This window comes from Blennius ocellaris, assembly GCF_963422515.1.
Source record: "Blennius ocellaris genome assembly, chromosome: 12".
NCBI classification, from domain to species: Eukaryota; Metazoa; Chordata; class Actinopteri; order Blenniiformes; family Blenniidae; genus Blennius; species Blennius ocellaris.
In genome coordinates this window covers 5,227,512-5,246,524 of record NC_137661.1, presented here as the reverse complement: position 1 = coordinate 5,246,524, position 19,013 = coordinate 5,227,512, and the positions used below count along the sequence as shown (strand labels likewise).

General features: G+C 42.8%; 2 protein-coding genes across 2 annotated transcripts; one reads left to right on the top strand and one right to left on the bottom strand.

Annotated features, from left to right (window-relative positions):
• The first annotated feature begins 5,705 nt into the window (after positions 1 to 5,705).
• LOC308137833 (uncharacterized protein) lies at positions 5,706 to 7,960 on the top strand. The gene is made up of 5 exons (XM_080506695.1): positions 5,706 to 5,783; positions 6,202 to 6,312; positions 6,416 to 6,577; positions 6,697 to 6,813; positions 7,093 to 7,960. The coding sequence occupies exons 1-5, from the start codon at positions 5,732 to 5,734 to the stop codon at positions 7,779 to 7,781; spliced, it is 1,131 nt and encodes a 376-aa protein (XP_080362821.1). The 5' UTR covers positions 5,706 to 5,731; the 3' UTR covers positions 7,782 to 7,960.
• Positions 7,961 to 14,068: 6,108 nt separating this feature from the next.
• Positions 14,069 to 16,777, bottom strand: LOC308137263 (uncharacterized protein). The gene is made up of 5 exons (XM_080505879.1): positions 16,702 to 16,777; positions 16,181 to 16,291; positions 15,916 to 16,077; positions 15,680 to 15,796; positions 14,069 to 15,023 (listed from the first exon to the last, which is right to left on the bottom strand). The coding sequence occupies exons 1-5, from the start codon at positions 16,751 to 16,753 to the stop codon at positions 14,272 to 14,274; spliced, it is 1,194 nt and encodes a 397-aa protein (XP_080362005.1). The 5' UTR covers positions 16,754 to 16,777; the 3' UTR covers positions 14,069 to 14,271.
• Between the last annotated feature and the right edge of the window lie 2,236 nt (positions 16,778 to 19,013).

Here is a 19,013-nt window from a genome sequence, read left to right as displayed (position 1 = left end):
GTGAACCACAACTGGTCTCTTGTACGTCTTCATATTATAGAAGCTAAATTGTTCAGAAAGAACAAAACAAAACAATTAAACCAATGCAAAATAGACAACAAAGGCTTGTGTTTGTTAGTAACTGAAGACACCCTATAGTTGATGGCATAAAAAAGGTTAGGGAGAGTCCTAATTTCAACAGGTTTGGCAACCCTTAATAGCAAAGCACTGACTAAGAGAGACATGTTTTTACTATCTTTGGAGTCTTAAAAATGCATCTTTGAACCTAGATTGTGCATTAATACCATGACTACAGTAACCTGAGGACTGAAATAACATGTCTTGCACAAATACATTTTCTCTGTATGTCATTCTTTTCTTACATGAACAAAAAAATATCACTACGTAATGGGAGCCTGAGTACAATAAAGAAAGGTCATATGAGCATGTTTCACGTAACCTTTCACAGTGAAAGAAGACAACACCTTTATAGTATACAATTAAAGACAATAAGGAACCGGCAGTGGCATCATTTGAACAAGTGCAGGTGTGGCAAAAAGCAAACACAACAATGGAGCGTTGATTGACAAGTCGATTTCACAAAGTGTCTAGGAATGTAATTGTTTTTAAAGTTATGACGTTAAAAATAGCCCACAAATTATTAGCTGCCTTTAAGAAATTAAGAAACTGCTAATATGCAGTACCAAGTGAGAAAATCATCCCATGGCTGTTTATCCTCTATACTCATTTTCCTCCTGAGTAAAATCATGGGAGGTGAGAGTTGACCTCAACACAAAGAACTGTCGAGAAGAAATACTGGCTCAAACCCAGTGATAACAAAAAGACACACAGTCATATCCTCCTGTTGAAGAAGAATGCTTGAGGAGACCTTGCTCAACTTGTTTACTTGCTATTTAAGCAGGCAATAATTATTACTTTTTGATTTTCACCTCAACAAATTCTGTTGCCTTTTTTTCCCCTCAACAAATTATTTGAGACACGAGTACCATAGCTGAGAAAATTATATTGATATGTGATTTCTGTGTGATAAAATATGTGGTGCATATTGAGGAGCACTCACACAATCAATAACCTCAAAATGGTTTTTTTGAAAAAATACATATCCATCCATCCATCCATTGGCTACCGCTTTATCCGGGGCCGGGTCACGGAGGCAGCAGTCTGAGCAGAGTTGCCCAGACTTCCCTCGCCCCAGACACTTCCTCCAGCTCCTCCGGTGGCACCCCAAGGCGTTCCCAGGCCAGCCGAGAGACATAGTCCCTCCAGCGTGTCCTGGGTCTGCCCCGAGGCCTCCTACCGGAGGGACATGCCCGAAACACCTCCCTCGGGAGGCGTCCGGGGGGCATCCGAAATAGATGCCCGAGCCACCTCAGCTGGCTCCTCTGGATGTGGAGGAGCAGCGGCTCTACTCCGAGCTCCTCCCTGGTGACTGAGCTCCTCACCCAATCTCTAAGGGTACGCCCAGCCACCCTACGGAGGAAGCTCATTTCAGCCGCTTGTATCCGAGATCTCGTTCTTTCGGTCATGACCCATAGTTCATGACCATAGGTGAGGGTAGGAACGAAGATCGACCGGTAAATCGAGAGCTTCGCTTTTTGGCTCAGCTCCTTCTTCACCACGACGGACCGATACAACGTCCGCATGACTGCAGACGCTGCACCGATCCGCCTGTCGATCTCACGCTCCATCTTTCCCCCACTCGTGAACAAGACCCCAAGATACTTGAACTCCTCCACCTGGGACAAGGGCACTCCACCGACCTGGAGGGGGCAAGCCACCTTTTTCCGGTCGAGAACCATGGCCTCGGATTTAGAGGTGCTGATCCTCATCCCAGCTGCTTCACACTCGGCTGCGAACCGTGTCAGTGCACGCTGGAGATCCAGGCTTGATGGGGCCAACAGAACCACATCATCCGCAAATAGCAGAGATGAGATTCTGTGGTCCCCAAACCGGACCCCCTCTGGCCCCCGGCTGTGCCTAGAAATTCTGTCCATATATATGATGAACAGAACCGGTGACAAAGGACACCCCTGCCGGAGGCCAACGTGCACAGGAAACAGGTCCGACTTACTGCCGGCAATGCGAACCAGACTCCTGCTCTGGGAATACAAGGACCGAACAGCCCTTAACAAAGGGCCCCGGACTCCGTACTCCCGGAGCACCCCCCACAGGACATCTCGGGGGACGCGGTCGAACGCCTTCTCCAGATCCACAAAACACATGTGGACTGGTTGGGCGAACTCCCACGAACCCTCAAGCACCTGGTGGAGGGTATAGAGCTGGTCCAGTGTTCCACGACCAGGACGAAAACCGCATTGTTCCTCTTGGATCCGAGGTTCGACTAACGGCCGGACCCTCCTCTCCAGTACCCTGGAATAGACTTTCCCGGGGAGGCTGAGGAGTGTGATCCCTCTGTAGTTGGAACACACCCTCCGATCCCCCTTCTTAAAGAGAGGGACCACCACCCCGGTCTGCCAGTCCAGAGGTACTGTCCCCGCCCGCCACGCGATGTTGCAGAGACGAGTCAGCCACGACAGTCCCTGCACATCCAGAGACTTAAGGAACTCTGGGCGAATCTCATCCACTCCCGGTGCCTTGCCACCGAGGAGCTTCACAACAACCTCGGTGACTTCAGCTTGGGAAATGGACGAGTCCACCTCTGAGAACCCAGTCTCTGCTTCCTCAATGGAAGACGTGGTGGTGGGATTGAGGAGGTCCTCGAAGTATTCCTTCCACCGCCCGACAATGTCCCCAGTTGAGGTCAACAGCTCCCCACTTCCACTGTAAACAGTGTTGGTGGAGAACTGCTTCCCGCGCCTGAGGCGCCGGACAGTTTGCCAGAATTTCCTCGAGGCCGACCGAAAGTCCTCCTCCATGGCCTCTCCGAACTCCTCCCAGACCCGAGTTTTTGCCTCCACCACAGCCCGGGCTGCAGCTCGCTTGGCCTGCCGGTACCTGTCGATTGCCTCGGGAGTCCTATGAGCTAACAGTGCCCGGTAGGACTCCTTCTTCAGCTTGACGGCATCCCTTACTTCCGGTGTCCACCACCGGGTTCGGGGATTGCCGCCACGACAGGCGCCAGAGACCCTGCGGCCACAGCTCCGAGCAGCAGCTTCGACAATGGAAGTTGAGAACATGGTCCACTCGGACTCAATGTCTCCAACTTCCCTCGGGATCTGTGAGAAGCTCTCCCGGAGGTGGGAGTTGAAGGCTGCGCGGACGGAAGGCTCGGCCAGATGTTCCCAGCAGACCCTCACAACACGTTTGGGCCTGCCGAGTCTATCCGGCCTCCTCCCAGTCCAGCGCATCCAACTCACCACCAGGTGGTGATCAGTTGACAGCTCTGCCCCTCTCTTTACCCGAGTGTCCAAGACACGCGGCCAGAGATCAGATGACACGACCACAAAGTCTATCATTGACCTCCGGCCTAGGGTGTCCTGGTGCCATGTGCACTTATGGACACCCCTGTGCTCGAACATGGTGTTCGTTATGGACAAGCTGTGACTGGCACAGAAGTCCAATAACAGAACACCACTCGGGTTCAGATCGGGGAGGCCGTTCCTCCCAATCACCCCCTTCCAAGTCTCGCTGTCATTGCCCACGTGGGCGTTGAAGTCCCCCAGGAGAACAATGGAGAAAAACAGGAGAAAATACATAAATTATTATTATTATTGTTGTTATTTATTATTATTAATAACAAGATGTATTATTATTATTATTAATAATAATAATAATAATAGTAGTAATAATAATAATAATAATAATGTATCCTATTTATTTTATTATTGTAGTGTATTGTAGTGTAGTCCTCAGCCTCCCCGGGAAAGTCTATTCCAGGGTACTGGAGAGGAGGGTCCAGCCGTTAGTCGAACCATGGTTCTCAACCGGAAAAAGGTGGCTTGCCCCCTCCAGGTCGGTGGAGTGCCCTTGTCACAGGTGGAGGAGTTCAAGTATCTTGGGGTCTTGTTCACGAGTGGGCGAAAGATGGAGCGTGAGATCGACAGGCGGATCCGTGCGGCGTCTGCAGTTAAGCAGACGTTGTATCGGTCCGTCGTGGTGAAGAAGGAGCTGAGCCAAAAAGCGAAGCTCTCGATTTACCGGTCGATCTTCATTCCTACCCTCAACTATGGTCATGAACTATGGGTCATGACCGAAAGAACGAGATCCCGGATACAAGCGGCTGAAATGAGTTTCCTCCGTAGGGTGGCTGGGCGTACCCTTAGAGATAGGGTGAGGAGCTCAGTCACCCTTAGAGACAGGGTGAGGAGCTCAGCCACCAGGGAGGAGCTCGGAGTAGAGCCGCTGCTCCTCCACATCAAGAGGAGCCAGCTGAGGTGGCTCGGGCATCTATTTCGGATGCCCCCCGGACGCCTCCCTAGGGAGGTGTTCCGGGCATGTCCCTCCGGTAGGAGGCCTCGGGGCAGACCCAGGACACGCTGGAGGGACTATGTCACTCGGCTGACCTGGGAACGCCTTGGGGTGCCACCGGAAGAGCTGGAGGAAGTGTCTGGGGCGAGGGAAGTCTGGGCAACTCTGCTCAGACTGCTGCCTCCGCGACCCGGCCCCGGATAAGCGGCAGAAAATGGATGGATGGATGTAGTGAACTTTACATTTGTGAATCTCTCTAGTGCCACAAAAAAGGAGAAATTTTTTTTGAAAAAACTATTTTAAACACTTAAAACAGCAATAGAAATCCAAACATGGTCAATCAACAGGCCAAACATACAGCAGCAAAACCAAGGAACCTCCAATTAGCCAGCATTCTGAGAACCACGTGTTCTGCTGGGGTAACATGGGACAGACAGCTATATGATGGATGCTTGGTTCTCAGACATTTATACTTAAATGATCTATGTTAAATGTCTTTCTAGACTCCACAGGAAGCCAGTGAAGAGAAGCTAACACTGGTGTGATGTCGTCTCCCCAGCTCGTTCCTGTCAGTACTCTTGTGGCAGCAATTATTTGCACATCCTCATAATAGGGAATTACAATAGTTTAGTAACAAATGCTTCTCAGTATCACTCTGAGTTAAAATATTCTAATTTTAGAGACATTAGACAGGTGAAAAAAGGCCGCCCTGTAGATTTGTTTAATGTTGGCGTAAATGGGTAAGTCTCTGTCAAACATAGCTCAAAGCTTCCTCACAGTGGTCCTGGAGGTCAATGTGATACCATCCAGCGGTTTTTTGATAGGGTTTCTTCAATAAAACAAATATGAATGGAAGAAATGACAAATAAATGAGGTCAAACTATGATGCTGGCTGCATCTCTTTGTAGCCGTCAATGTGATGCTTTTTCAAGATTTAGGGAGCGTTTAAATATCCATAGACCTAATGGAAACTCTTCATTTCCATAAATAGAGAACAGTGTGCATGGTTTCATAGTTGACACACAATGATTCAATTATCAAATGAAATATAAAGGGAGGTGGACAGTTCAGTGTGCACACAAAGCCAAAGACCTAAGTTTAGCACAGAGAAATGCCGTCAGTGTTTTGAGCTTAGGAACATTTCAAATAAATAAAAAGGGTGCGGTGATTGTTCAAAAGAATCAAATCGGGAGTGTCTGAACGATCATCCTGTAAGAATGAACAACACACCCAGTAATTAAGATTGTTATGCATACATTTTTCATCAAATGCTTGAACACCTGAACGATATAAAAAGACGAGTAATGCTCAGCAGAGACAGATCCAGCCTTCAGGAAGACTCTGCTGTAAACTCCTGATCATCATGATGAAGCTGATCCTCTCTCTCACTCTCCTCTGGGCATTCTCCAGCACAGGTAACCAAACTTATTTTACTATACAACTTATGCAGGTACAACACAACCTCATTTATTATTAACACAAAAATACAATTTAAAAACAGTAAAAGAAAGTTTAGTGATCTGTTAATATTACAACATGTACACATTAGTGAATCTGCTAAAGCTGCTAAGTTTTACTTTGATTTCTGGAATTAATGACAGATTAAAAGAATAGATGAAACATAATTAGTTATTCATTTCTATGACCGATATTGCAATGTGACAGCACAGGGGAAAACCTCTGGAGATAGGAAATGAAGAAAAAAAGTAGTAATGTACATATGTACCAGGATTAAAGCTTCATGTTAAATCTCAATAATGTGACAAAGACTTTTCACTGTTCACACATTTCTTTTCCTAAAATAATATTTTGTCCTGTTTGTTCCCATCACAGCTGGAGCAATCCGTTGTCACGTATGTACAGATTTCAATGATCTGAGCTGTGCTTTTGGACGGACAGTTGAATGTGCAGATGATGAAGTCTGTTTGAATGTCTTCATCACAGGTATTCTTTTCTTCAGATCAGCTTTTCATTTTCACTGAACTACATATTTTAACAAATGAAATGTGTGTTCCATGAAATTCACAATGCTCTTTTTTGACAACAGAAGCCAATGGAATACAGAGAATCTACAGGGACTGTGCAAACAGCGAGGTTTGTCCAGCCACAGGCTTCCCTACTATTGCAGCCAACCTGGGTGGGATACACACAGTTGCAAATGCTGAGTGCTGTGATGATTCTGATGACTGCAACTTGAGGGACCTGGAATGTAAGTATATTTGGATCAGAAGAATTGTGATGAAAACAACAAACAACAAATATTTCAAAATACTTTTAAAGTCAAAAGGCTTAAATATTCACTCTATGGTTTCATATCTTTTGTTTCAGTCCCTGCTATTCCTGGAGAAAATGATATACAATGCAGGGGTTGTGATCCCAGCACTGACAACTGCGACTCAGTAGTGAATTGTAGAGGAGAGGAGGACACCTGCTTTCAGACACAAAGTCAGTATTTTTGTTGTACATTTAACAAAAAATCTCTGAATCTGCTTTGATTCTGTTTAAACTTGTTTCACGAGTGTACGGACTTAAAATCACTGTATGCCTTTGAACAGGAGGACGATTGCTGTATATTTCAAAGTCATCAAGAATGCACTTTTTCTTTCTCTGTAGATACAGAAGACTCTGAATGAATTTTCTCCATCCCTTGAATCAGTATATATTTGTCTGACATGACTAATGAAGAAATTATTTGACTCTGAAATTCAATCTTTTCATCCACAGTCTTGATAGATCGTCAACTGATCTCTGTTGGTGGATGTGGAACTTCAAATGTGTGTAACATCGCTAATGACATCAGAAATCTGCCTTTCCTGGAAGAAGTGGGTACAGTTATTGGTACACCAACCTGTTTCCTTGTTACCACAACAACTACACCTGCCCCAACCACAACCACTCCTGAGCCGACTACAACCACTCCTGAACCAACTACAACCACTCCTGAACCAACTACAACCACTCTGGGTTATACTACTGTTAGTGACCCAACAACAGTTTACACCCCGTCTCGTGAGCTCTTAGCACAAATAAAAGCTCTGCTGCTGAAACTACGGCAACTGTCTGTCAAGATAAAACTTCAGCTGATCCAACAACAACAACTGGGGCTTTTCCAAATGCATCTGCAGCTGCTTGACTTCCAACAACAACTGGTACTCCAACAGGAAGAACTGCCAATCGACCACCACGATCAACTTCCACTTCACTACCAGCAATGCATGCTGATAAACCATCACCAGCTGCTGCTCCATCAGATCCAACTTTCTCTCTGCGGGCAACTGAACCTGCTGGCGCTCTTCAAAGAACAACAACTGGTTCTCCACCAACTATTTGGGCTGCTGCATGGCCACCACCACCATCTGCTGCCCCACTACCACAGTTACCTGCTGCACCAGTCTGCCAAGTCTGCACATTAGACAATTTATGGAGTTTTACAGAAACTCGACTTGTGTAATTAGTCTCACTTTTCCATTCTAATCAACTTTCTTTCACTATCTTTCTTTTCTCAGAAAAAAGTCATTTCTATGCTGCTGTCATTTGCTATCAATATATCTATCAATATATCTATCTATCAATAAAGCTACATTTGCAATTCCATATGATTTCACTTTTTGTCTGTTTATCATGTTAGCATGATGAAGGCTATTTTTAATTAAAGACACAACGGAATACAGATGGTAACACATTTTAGACTAAGATCCACTGTTGTATTGAAACTTCTTGATTTGGATTGTAGTTTGCTGCCAGATAATTTCTAATATAGGGAAATATTGGAAAGGAGAAAACTATTGTGGCCAAACTAGGACCCGAAAGCTTAGTTGCTGCCTTTTAGATATTTGGTCATATTTTAAAACTGCATACAACACTGGTAGTGATGTGTACAATGTGTACACAACATGCTTTTTCAAGTCTGTAACTGAGTAATAGTTTAAGCAAAGTTGTCAATGACAGAATCCTCTTTTTTTGGGACTGAAGTAGTGGTCTGTTGGATCCATACATCCATCGCCATGGATTGTTGTATCTATGACTTGCTGACATCACCACCATCCTCTTCTTTCGCTGACCATAACACTTTCAAGAAGACTCCAAACTGAGTCTCCAGCAATTTGAATGCTGCTCTCCCCAGGGTTGATAATAATAATAATAAGAGATGAACCAACAACAAATAAAAAATTTTTTTTACTGAAGTCTTTGACACTGAATGAATGAGTAAATGTTGGAGAGGGTAAGGGTTGGTATGCCATTAAAACTTAAAGAAATGTTCCTCGACTCTATCACTATTATCACCATTATTATCATTGTTATTTGTGAGCCAACATTGCCTTGCACATCCCTCCTCAGTCTTTTCATCTTCACCTTCAAGATTAGTTATGGAGTTGTTGATGAAGGGAATAGGCCAACGCACTCGCTAAGAGCATGTAGCTGTGCATTACTGTTACTGAGGTCACTGCAAGAGTGGAAGAGTTTTCTGAAAGTGCCTGAAAAGGGTTTCTGTGTTATGCTGGTGCTGATTACATTTAGCAACCTGACTGGAGTGAATGTGTAACTCGGACTTGTACTGTGTCCGTCCTTTGTCTCTGTATCCCACCGCACGGAGGAGAGGACAGATCTCCTGCTGAAGGGAAGCAGCGGCGAACAGTAAGTCATAGTCCTACAAACCTTGAGATTGGATTAACACAGTAATTTATTACAAAAGACAGAAACACTGGCCATCCAGAGAATCGCCTTATACTTAGCCGTTAACCGCGGAGTAAAACAGCTGAGGATAAACGCGCGTCAGGTCAGTCGAAGAGCGGAAAACAAGAGAGCCAGCCAGCCGGAGCAGGCGTGAGTTCAAACCCGCGCTTCGCTCAATCCCCTCTTCCCATTGGCCGCCGCTAGAAAGAGGCGTAAGCAACGTAATCTCCTATTGGCGGGCCTTCACACAGACAGAAAAAGACTTCGCTTCCCATAATGCATTTCAGTATTCTTCCACCATCTACAGCTCAATAACAAAACAGTCCGACGCCATTTTAACAGTTTGAATAAGTCCATGCGGGAAGCGTCACAGTTCGGAGGTCAAAGAAAACGTCATAACTCTAACAACTGCTTTCCCTCGGCATGACCATTGCCCTGCAGAGGATGAGGACTAGAAATGATGTGTTTGAAATTTCGCTGTCTTGCGAGGTTTCAGGACTCCGCACTGGAAAACTGTGGGCCATTGTCACTCGTCATCTTATTCATCACAAACCTCACAGATGTCGCACGGCAGAGGGGTGGTTTTATTGCCTTTGTGAATGATTTTATTAGTTTTTATACACGTTTCATTTCATTATATATCTTGGTTGATTGTTATCTTTTATCGTGGTTTTAACTTGAAATGGTGAGTTTTATTGTTTCACTTCCTGTTGAAGCCTCTGTTATTGTGCCAATCACTGCACCTGTGAAACACTCTCCTGACACACTGACCAATGGTGCTGAGCAATAGGTCATGTTGTGGTTCTCCCGAAAGTACTAGGGAGTAAGTTATTCTTAAGTTGTGGACCTGGAATTCAGGTGGTACTGGGAACACGTACTGTGTGATGTTTAATGTGAAATAAGAATAGAATAAGAACTACAATTGGCGAGGAAGCTTCAAACGAGAACGTGCAGTTAAATCTGACAGATGGGGAGACGGGGCCCTCAGGTTTACTGCTGATATCTCCCTTCGATGGGCTGTCTGACTCAATTCAGCTGTAGACCACTGAGAAAGGTTATGATAAGGGCCTCCACCAACACCACACTAATCTTGCCAGTGGAACCAGAGACATGGCGGCACTGTGGTGTTTGCAACTGGTCAGTTTCTCGAGGATGGGACCAGGGAAACGGCACCTCACAGAACGTCTTTGTGTTTTCCTCAACAAGCAGGAAAACCATCACAGACCTGAGCGGCCAGCTCCTCAGTCTGAACAAAGGGGACAACCAGGAGCTGCAAAGAAAGACAGCTCCTGAAACATCAACTTCATCTTCTTCTCCTCAACCTGCAGAACCAGCCAATCACAGTTAGCAGGAGGTGCTAACTACAGGAGAAGACACCAGCTTCCCTCCAGCCAGAAAAACAACTGAACTCCTTCAAGGAAGTGGTAACAACAACTGGGCATTACCTGAGACTAGTTAAACCTGATGCTATGCATAGAACTGTTTAACTTTTATGAAGATGTGTTGATTCTATTACAGTGATTGAGTTCTAAAGATAATGATACTAGCAGCAGTTATTAACCTGTAAACCAACGTTAGCTCTGCCACAGACACAGGGTCTGCATCCTAATCTTTGCATTACTAACCTGTTAACTCACAATCCTACACATATCACATCAAAGACAACATCACACAGTAACTGAACACCATCTGATGACTCCTGACGTTTTACAAAACAAGTCTCATTCACATAAACTCATTCTAGAAATGGTCCTTTAGCAGAGACACACAGGAAGCAGACGCTAAAGACGAGCTTCAATGTTCCATTGGGCTCAGCACATGGTGGAGACCCAGGACAGACTTCCTGCTCTCTGATAACCTCCATTTGGAATGTATTTTCTTGTGATCCGCCATCTTGTTTTGTAGTTCCATCTGTCTGTCACTCTCTCTCTCTCTCTCTCTCTCTCTCTCTCTCTCTCTCTCTCTGTCTCTCTCTCTCTCTCTCCACACACACCCAGCTGTATATAGGTAGTTAGAATATGTGTTTTATTTGTTTTCATTGTAAATAAATACAATTTTTGGAATTATACTTGCTGTGTTATTAATGTAGGCAAAGGTGAATGAAATTTTGACCTCTTCTGTGTCAAGAACTCCAAAATCCTTCAAGTTTATTGTGGTAATTGTAATTAACTATTACTTCAATTAATTAATTCAAATTCCTAATTAATTGTTTAGTATATCTTATGAGACTGACATAACTGAATTGGCTATTATTATTAACAGGTGGTGCTCCAAGGTATCGGATACAAATCAGATTAAATTTTCGTTAAGATAATTAATAACTATCTTTGATAATTATTAATCATTATCGATAGCCAAACACAACATAAACCTAGTGATCCTTATGACGTAAGAAATCCATACATCGTCTACCCCCTACAGACCTGCACCTCCGGAACGTACGGACCTCTCCCTTGTCCCTAAGGGCTATCATGACCTGGCTCGTTGCCTCCGCATCACCCCTATGACTGCCCGATTAACCTCTTGCCTGGCGTCACACTCCCTCGGTCGCCTGTATAACCTGTCCCAACCCGAACGCACTGCCATGGAAACCTACATAACCCTAACCCTAACCCTTTTTGAAGCTCCTTGGTGATGCTCAGTTTCAGGAACATGAATGGAGATGAGTCAGGAACTCTGATGCACAACACACCTTGCCCTCTAAAGTCTGCTAATCACAGCTGGATAGGCACCAGCCTGACAATGGATCAAAATATATGGTCATGGGGCAAACGGGAGCAAGAAGATCAGGGCGCATCTGTGAATTCCTTAGATAACGGCACAAGGCTGTCTTTGTGTACATAATTCTGAAAATCTAAGAAAGGTGTGAGGAACCACACCTCGCTCCAGCATCGGATCCTCCCTCACTGACACTCCTGCAGGTAATTTACTAATTGATTGCTCCAACCTCTTAAGCCCTGCAGTGAGGCAAGAAGATTGTTTCTCTGCTCCGAGTCACCTGCTTCCTAAATGCGCTCCACGACTCCCTGCCTCAAGCGTCCTCGGCCATCCTCCTCGCCACACAGCGCTCTCTCCTGCGACATCCTAAGGGACATGATTGATCGCTTCGTCTTCAGCTACCTCGATGACATTCTCATTTACTCCTGCGACACAAAGGAACACACTCAACATGTCCGCCAAGTCCTAGAGCGCCTCTTGAAGAACCAGCTCTATGTGAAGGCAGATAAGTGTGAGTTCCACTAGACCACCATTTTGTTTCTGGGCTACATCATCTTGCAGGAGGAGATGAGCATAGATCCCGGCATGGTTGCAGTAGTTCAGGATTGACCGCAACCCGAGAATCAGAAGCAGCTCCACCGATTCCTTGGTTTTGCGAACTTCTAAGGCGATTCATCCGGGACTACAGCATGTTGGTGCTGTCATACCTTGCTCCTCTGCAGCCTCATAGGAGGGTTATAGTGCTGCAGGTGTGTTTCCCTCTCCTCTGCTACATGTTTCAGTTGGGTGTGTCAGGCGGTTGTGTGCAGAGAGGGGAGAAGCGCTCAAAGCAGTTTATTTTTTATTTTAGTCCTTTTGGAGGCACAATCCTAAACGCTTTGGAAGATGGGCTGATGAGATGAATCATGAAAATACACCGGAGTTTGGCTTTAGTTTTCAGTCTTTTGTCATTTTGAGTAAACCAGCCCCAAAAAAATCTAATAGTAAATTAAAGAACAATGAAGAGACCCAGAGAACAACTTTTCCACCAGCCGCCACTGGGTAAAACCCAACAAAAACAAGAAATATACTTTACTAAAGTTAAAGTGTAAACAATAACTTGTGTACAATCATCTGAAATATTCTCAACATTTAACAGTTTCTCAAGTGTACATTCTCACAGGCATTTTATCCACGATACCAACAACATTGTTTTGTTTTTAACCCATGGCAACTGTGAAACATGACAAGTCGTTGGCTCTACACACCCCTATGAGCAAGATGATTACATACATAAGAGTCAGTAAGTAATTAAGTAACTGTAAAATCAAACACTGTCTTGAGGTCTACATGTGTGTAGCGAGCTCCAGAGCACATCTGGAGACTCACAAGTCATAAATGTTGATAGAGAATCGGTGTGACTGAGAGATGGTTCCACCGCCAATCCTTTCTGATGATCTCCCTTGGAACCTGTCACAGGTACCTGCTTGTCAACAGTAGCATGTCCCCCTATAGGCCACTCTGAGGAAGGTGGCACTTCTGGTTATGAATTGTACCTCAGACACACATGATCCTGATGCCTGTGGAACACATCTCTCAGCTTCATATGAAACTGGACCATTCTGACCGGAGAAAAAAAAAAAAGAAGGAAAAATCAGACCAAAACAGCCCAGTTGTCGTCATTTTAATGACCAGGTTACATCAATATAGAATTAATAAATGACGTTGTACCATCAAAAAAAAATTTTTTTTAACTTGAGAACACCTTGAAACATATTGTAATGCACACATCAGGTTGTAAAACTTATTTAGTCACACGGTGCCTTGTTTCCTGTCTTATCAGCATTGATGTTATTCATCATTGAGAGACATTGCTGCCCAGATGTGCAGTTTCTTTTTTTGTTGTTGAAGATGCAGACCCTTCTATCTCCCAAGGGAACTTTTGATTAAAGGTATCACTTATTTAGAGACTTAAACAACCCTATGTTGTCAACTGTACACACAAAACACATCATCACTGTCTCATGCATTGATTAAGATTAATAAAATATCTAAGAGGCAGCAAATATTATTTTGGCACCGAGTTTGGGCACAATAGCTTTCTGCTTTCAGTATGTTTGAAATTATCTGGTAGCAAACTACAATTCAAATCACGAAACTTCAATTTCCCATCAAATCTTGGTTTAAGATTTGTTGCCACCTATAATCCATTGTGTCCTCATATAAAAGGCCTTGATCATGCCTTTGTGAAAGTGAGAAACAGAAAAATGTGGCATCATATTAAATTGCAAAAGTAGCTTTATTGGTTGATTGAGGAAATGACAGCAAAATAGATGACTAAATCAAAACTTTAAGAAAATCCCGATTGACTTGATTCATTAAACCTGATTGGTATTACTTTGACTTAATTAGCAGTAATTAAAAAACAATTTTGAGAAATCAGATATTAACAGAAACGGTCCATTTAATAATCAAAATGGAACAGTGAGACTAATTAAACAAGGCGAGTTTCTGTAAAACTCCATAAATTGTCTAATGTGCAGACTTGGCAGACTGGTGCAGCAGGTAACTGTGGTAGTGGGGCAGCAGATGGTGGTGGTGGCCATGCAGCAGCCCAAATAGTTGGTGGAGAACCAGTTGTTGTTCTTTGAAGAGCGCCAGCAGGTTCAGTTGCCCGCAGAGAGAAAGTTGGATCTGATGGAGCAGCAGCTGGTGATGGTTTATCAGCATGCATTGCTGGTAGTGAAGTGGAAGTTGATCGTGGTGGTCGATTGGAAGTTCTTCCTGTTGGAGTACCAGTTGTTGTTGGAAGTCAAGCAGCTGCAGATGCATTTGGAAAAGCCCCAGTTGTTGTTGTTGGATCAGCTGAAGTTTTATCTTGACACACAGTTGCCGTAGTTTCAGCAGCAGAGCTTTTATTTGTGCTAAGAGCTCACGAGACGGGGTGTAAACTGTTGTTGGGTCACTAATGGTAATATAACCCGGAGTGGTTGTGGTCAGTTCAGGAGTGGTTGTGGTCAGTTCAGGAGTGGTTGTAGTTGGTTCAGGAGTGGTTGTAGTTGGTTCAGGAGTGGTTGTAGTTGGTTCAGGAGTGGTTGTAGTTGGCTCAGGAGTGGTTGTGGTTGGGGCAGGTGTAGTTGTTGTGGTAACAAGGAAACAGGTTGGTGTACCAATAACTGTACCCACTTCTTCCAGGAAAGGCAGATTTCTGATGTCATTAGCGATGTTACACACATTTGAAGTTCCACATCCACCAACAGAGATCAGTTGACGATCTATCAAGACTGTGGATGAAAAGATTGAATTTCATGGTCAAATAATTTCTTCATTAGTCATGTTAGACAAATACTATATGGCAATTAAAGTACATTCAGAGTTTTTGGTATCTGTAGAGACCGAGTGCTTCTGTTGGGAAAAGACAGTGATCTGAATACTGCAGTTGCAGTAGTAACAGCTCTTCAATCAATACATGCCCACAATTTCATGCAAATCAACAATGGATGTATGTGTATACATCGTAACTGCCCTTACTAAGTCAGCGTGATAATTCATTGCTGGCAATGAAAATATCACTATATTTTTGGTTATGGCTTCAGCATTGCTATCAATCACCTGCCCACATCCTGAGAGCAAAGGAGAGCAGGCTGTCTCAGGATTTTAAAACTTGTTTGAGCAGGTGATATTTGCTGAATCTTTTAAAATAATTTAAAAACTTAAATCAATTAAATGTCACTTACAAATTCAGATTGTTGATTTATGTGGTATGAAGGAGTCATAAAAAGTGTATTTACTGCTTCATGATGACTTTGAAATATATATCAATCGTTCTCCTGTTCAAAGGCATGCAGTGATTTTAAGTCCTTACACTCATGAAACAAGTTTAAACAGAAGCAAAACAGATTCAGAGATTTTTTGTTAAATGTACAACAAAAATACTGACTTTGTGTCCGAAAGCAGGTGTCCTCCTCTCCTCTACAATTCACTACTGAGTTGCAGTTGTCAGTGGTGGGATCACAACCCCTGCATTCTATACCATTTTCTCCAGGAATAGCAGGGACTGAAACAAAAGATATGAAGCCATAGAGTGAATATTTAAGCCTTTTGACTTTAAAAGTATTTTGAAATATTCATTGTTTGTTCTTTTCATCACAATTCTTCTGATCCAAATATACTTACATTCCAGGTCCCTCAAGTTGCAGTCATCAGAATCATCACAGCACTCAGCATTTGCAACTGAGTGTATCCCACCCAGGTTGGCTGCAATAGTAGGGAAGCCTGTGGCTGGACAAACCTCGCTGTTTGCACAGGCCCTGTAGATTCTCTGTATTCCATTGGCTTCTGTTGTCAAAAAAGAGCATTGTGAATTTCATGGAACACACATTTAATTTGTTAAAATATGTAGTTCAGTGAAAATGAAAAAATGATCTGAAGAAAAGAATACCTGTGATGAAGACATTCAAACAGACTTCATCATCTGCACATTCAACTGTCCGTCCAAAAACACAGCTCAGATCATTGAAATCTGTACATACGTGACAACGGATTGCTCCAGCTGTGATGGGAACAAACAGGACAAAATATTATTTTAGGAAAAGAAATGTGTGAACAGTGAAAAGTCTTTGTCACATTATTGAGATTTAACATGAAGCTTTAATCCTGGTACATATGTACATTACTACTTTTCTTTCTTGAATTCCTATCTCCAGAGGTTCTCTCCTGTGCTGTCACATTTCAATATCTGTCATAGAAATGAATAACTAATTATGTTTCATCTATTCTTTTAATCTGTCATTAATTCCAGAAATCAAAGTAAAACTTAGCAGATTCACTAATGTGTACATGTTATAATATTAACAGATCATTAAACTTTCTTTTCCTGTTTTTAAATTGTATTTCTGTGTTAATAATAAATGAGGTTGTGTTGTACCTGCATAAGTTGTATAGTAAAATAAGTTTGGTTACCTGTGCTGGAGAATGCCCAGAGGAGAGTGAGAGAGAGGATCAGCTTCATCATGATGATCAGGAGTTTACAGCAGAGTCTTCCTGAAGGCTGGATCTGTCTCTGCTGAGCATTACTCGTCTTTTTATATCGTTCAGGTGTTCAAGTATTTGATGAAAGATGTGCGCGGAAGCACCTTAATTACTGGGTGTGTTGTCCATCCTTACAGGATGATTCGTTCAGACACTCCCGATTTGATTCTTTTGAACAGTCACCACACCCTTTTTATTTATTTGAAATGTTCCTCAGCTCAAAACACTTGCGGCATGTCTCTGTGTTAGAAATAGTTGCTTGGCTTTGTGGGCACTTAGAACAATGAATTGTTATCCTCTTATATTTTGGCAATTGAATCATTTGGCATCAGCTGTGATGACATACACACTCTTCTATGCAGTTGCATCGAAATAAAAGTGCTTCCACTATGTCTATGAATAGCTAAATGCACCCTGAATCTCAAGATATATAATATTTTATTCTAATGAAATTGGGGTTTGGTTAAATAAATATAGTGATTCTAAAAGTCTAAATCTATTATTTGTATTTTTTTCCATTCATCATGGCCAGGTTTTGCTCGTAAATGAGATCATTACATCTCAGTCAACTGCCTGGTAAAATAAAGGTCTCATAAATCATTGTTAGTGTTATCCAGCCTGGAGTCATAAGGCAGAGCCTTCGCAAAGGTAAGGTGCATCTTATCCCATAAGTCAGTAACTCATATTCATCACACCTTCTAGCAAATTCAAGTCACCAATTCAATTCAGTTGTATTTATAAAGCATCAAATGCAACGGAGTCATTTCAAGTCCCTTTTCCAGAGAAGAACCCAACAATTCTACAGGATCAAGCATAAGTGACTGGAAGTGGCTGGAAGGAAAAACTCCCTTTTGTCACAGGAGGAAATCTGCAAAGCCAGACCAAGAGGTAGAGACTTTTTGAAAAACCAGATGAGGTAGAAATTTTCTGCTCTTCCAGTTGGGGTTAGAGAACATAAAGAAAGATGGGGAAAAACAGGGCAGACATACAGATTGTGGGTAGGGATTGAAATCCTGATTCTGGTTGGGAGTATGGATTCTTCCCATTTCAGGCGGTGGTAGGGATTCAAACCCTTGTTAAAGGTTAGGACTCGTACTTGTCTTTTAAAAAAGTGGTATCTGTGCATACCTACAGCAAAGCCTTACAATTTCCAGTCAACAAAGGTGATGAATGTTTGCTGAAGATGGGGACATATCATTATTTGCAAGAGAGAGTTATAGTTTATTTTATTGCAAGCAGGGCTTTGTTCACACACGTCTTAGTTGAGGAACTATCTCACGGTTTAGCAGGTCTGAGAGCACTCATCTCGTGTGAGCTTGCAAAATGTTAAATAAAATGTTACTTATATACATGTTTCATAAATTCAGGTAACACAAAGTACTTTACATATTACCCAATAAAAGTAAAATTAAAAATACAAAGACCCCCCCTCTACACACACACCCACACACACACACACATACACAAACACAAACAACCCCACCCCTCACTCCTCCATGAGGAAACTGGGCTAAAAATAAGTAAGAAAAATTAAAATGAATCGATGAATAAACTAACAGAGATTATATTTAATAAATTGGTTACATCAAAACTAAAAATAAGTTAATTGACTGATTAAGAGCTGAATTAAAAAGGTGGTTTTGAGCCTGCTTTAGAAATGGGAGCAGGTATAGTTGTAATTATCTCCTTTCTTGTATGAAATATGTTGGCTTCAAGTGTCATTTCTTCAAGTGTGACAGGTTTTAAATTGTAGACTCATTGATCTTTATGCTGGCTTTGTCTAAATACCTTGCAAACCATTTGGAGAAAGTTGTGGTTTAGTGTCTTGCACAGGTGAGCCTGAATGGGGAATTGAAATGCCAACATTGAGCAACACCTCCGGCATTTTTATGTTATTTAACATGACACAAAGTGCATTTAGCATCAACCAGTAAACTTTCTGCTAAAGACTGTGAACATAAGTCAGTCTTTAACAGATAGGTAATATTACTTCGCTGGTAAGTTATTTAATCTCACAAACACAGAACTGTTTAAAGGGCCTCGAGCCTTTTGCACAAAGTGCAACTTTTTTGACACATTTATCAAATTTTGCGAATGAAATACTAATTAAACTTAAATAGAACTCGACAAAATCTAACCATTTGAACAACGTAGATGCATACACTTTTAAACCTGGGGCACACTGGAGCACCGCAGTGAAACATCAGATAGTGAGGCCTGCCATTAGCCGCCTGAAAGCACAC

Bases quoted from the DNA above. Each gene is read 5' to 3' on its own strand.
- LOC308137833 (XM_080506695.1), top strand. From the start codon at position 5,732: ATGATGAAGCTGATCCTCTCTCTCACTCTCCTCTGGGCATTCTCCAGC. The intron at 5,784-6,201 runs GTAACCAAACTT...TTCCCATCACAG, and splicing joins CTGGGCATTCTCCAGCACAG to CTGGAGCAATCCGTTGTCAC. The intron at 6,578-6,696 runs GTAAGTATATTT...CTTTTGTTTCAG, and splicing joins CAACTTGAGGGACCTGGAAT to TCCCTGCTATTCCTGGAGAA.
- LOC308137263 (XM_080505879.1), bottom strand. From the start codon at position 16,753: ATGATGAAGCTGATCCTCTCTCTCACTCTCCTCTGGGCATTCTCCAGC. The intron at 16,292-16,701 runs GTAACCAAACTT...TTCCCATCACAG, and splicing joins CTGGGCATTCTCCAGCACAG to CTGGAGCAATCCGTTGTCAC. The intron at 15,024-15,679 runs GTCAGTATTTTT...TTTCATCCACAG, and splicing joins CACCTGCTTTCGGACACAAA to TCTTGATAGATCGTCAACTG.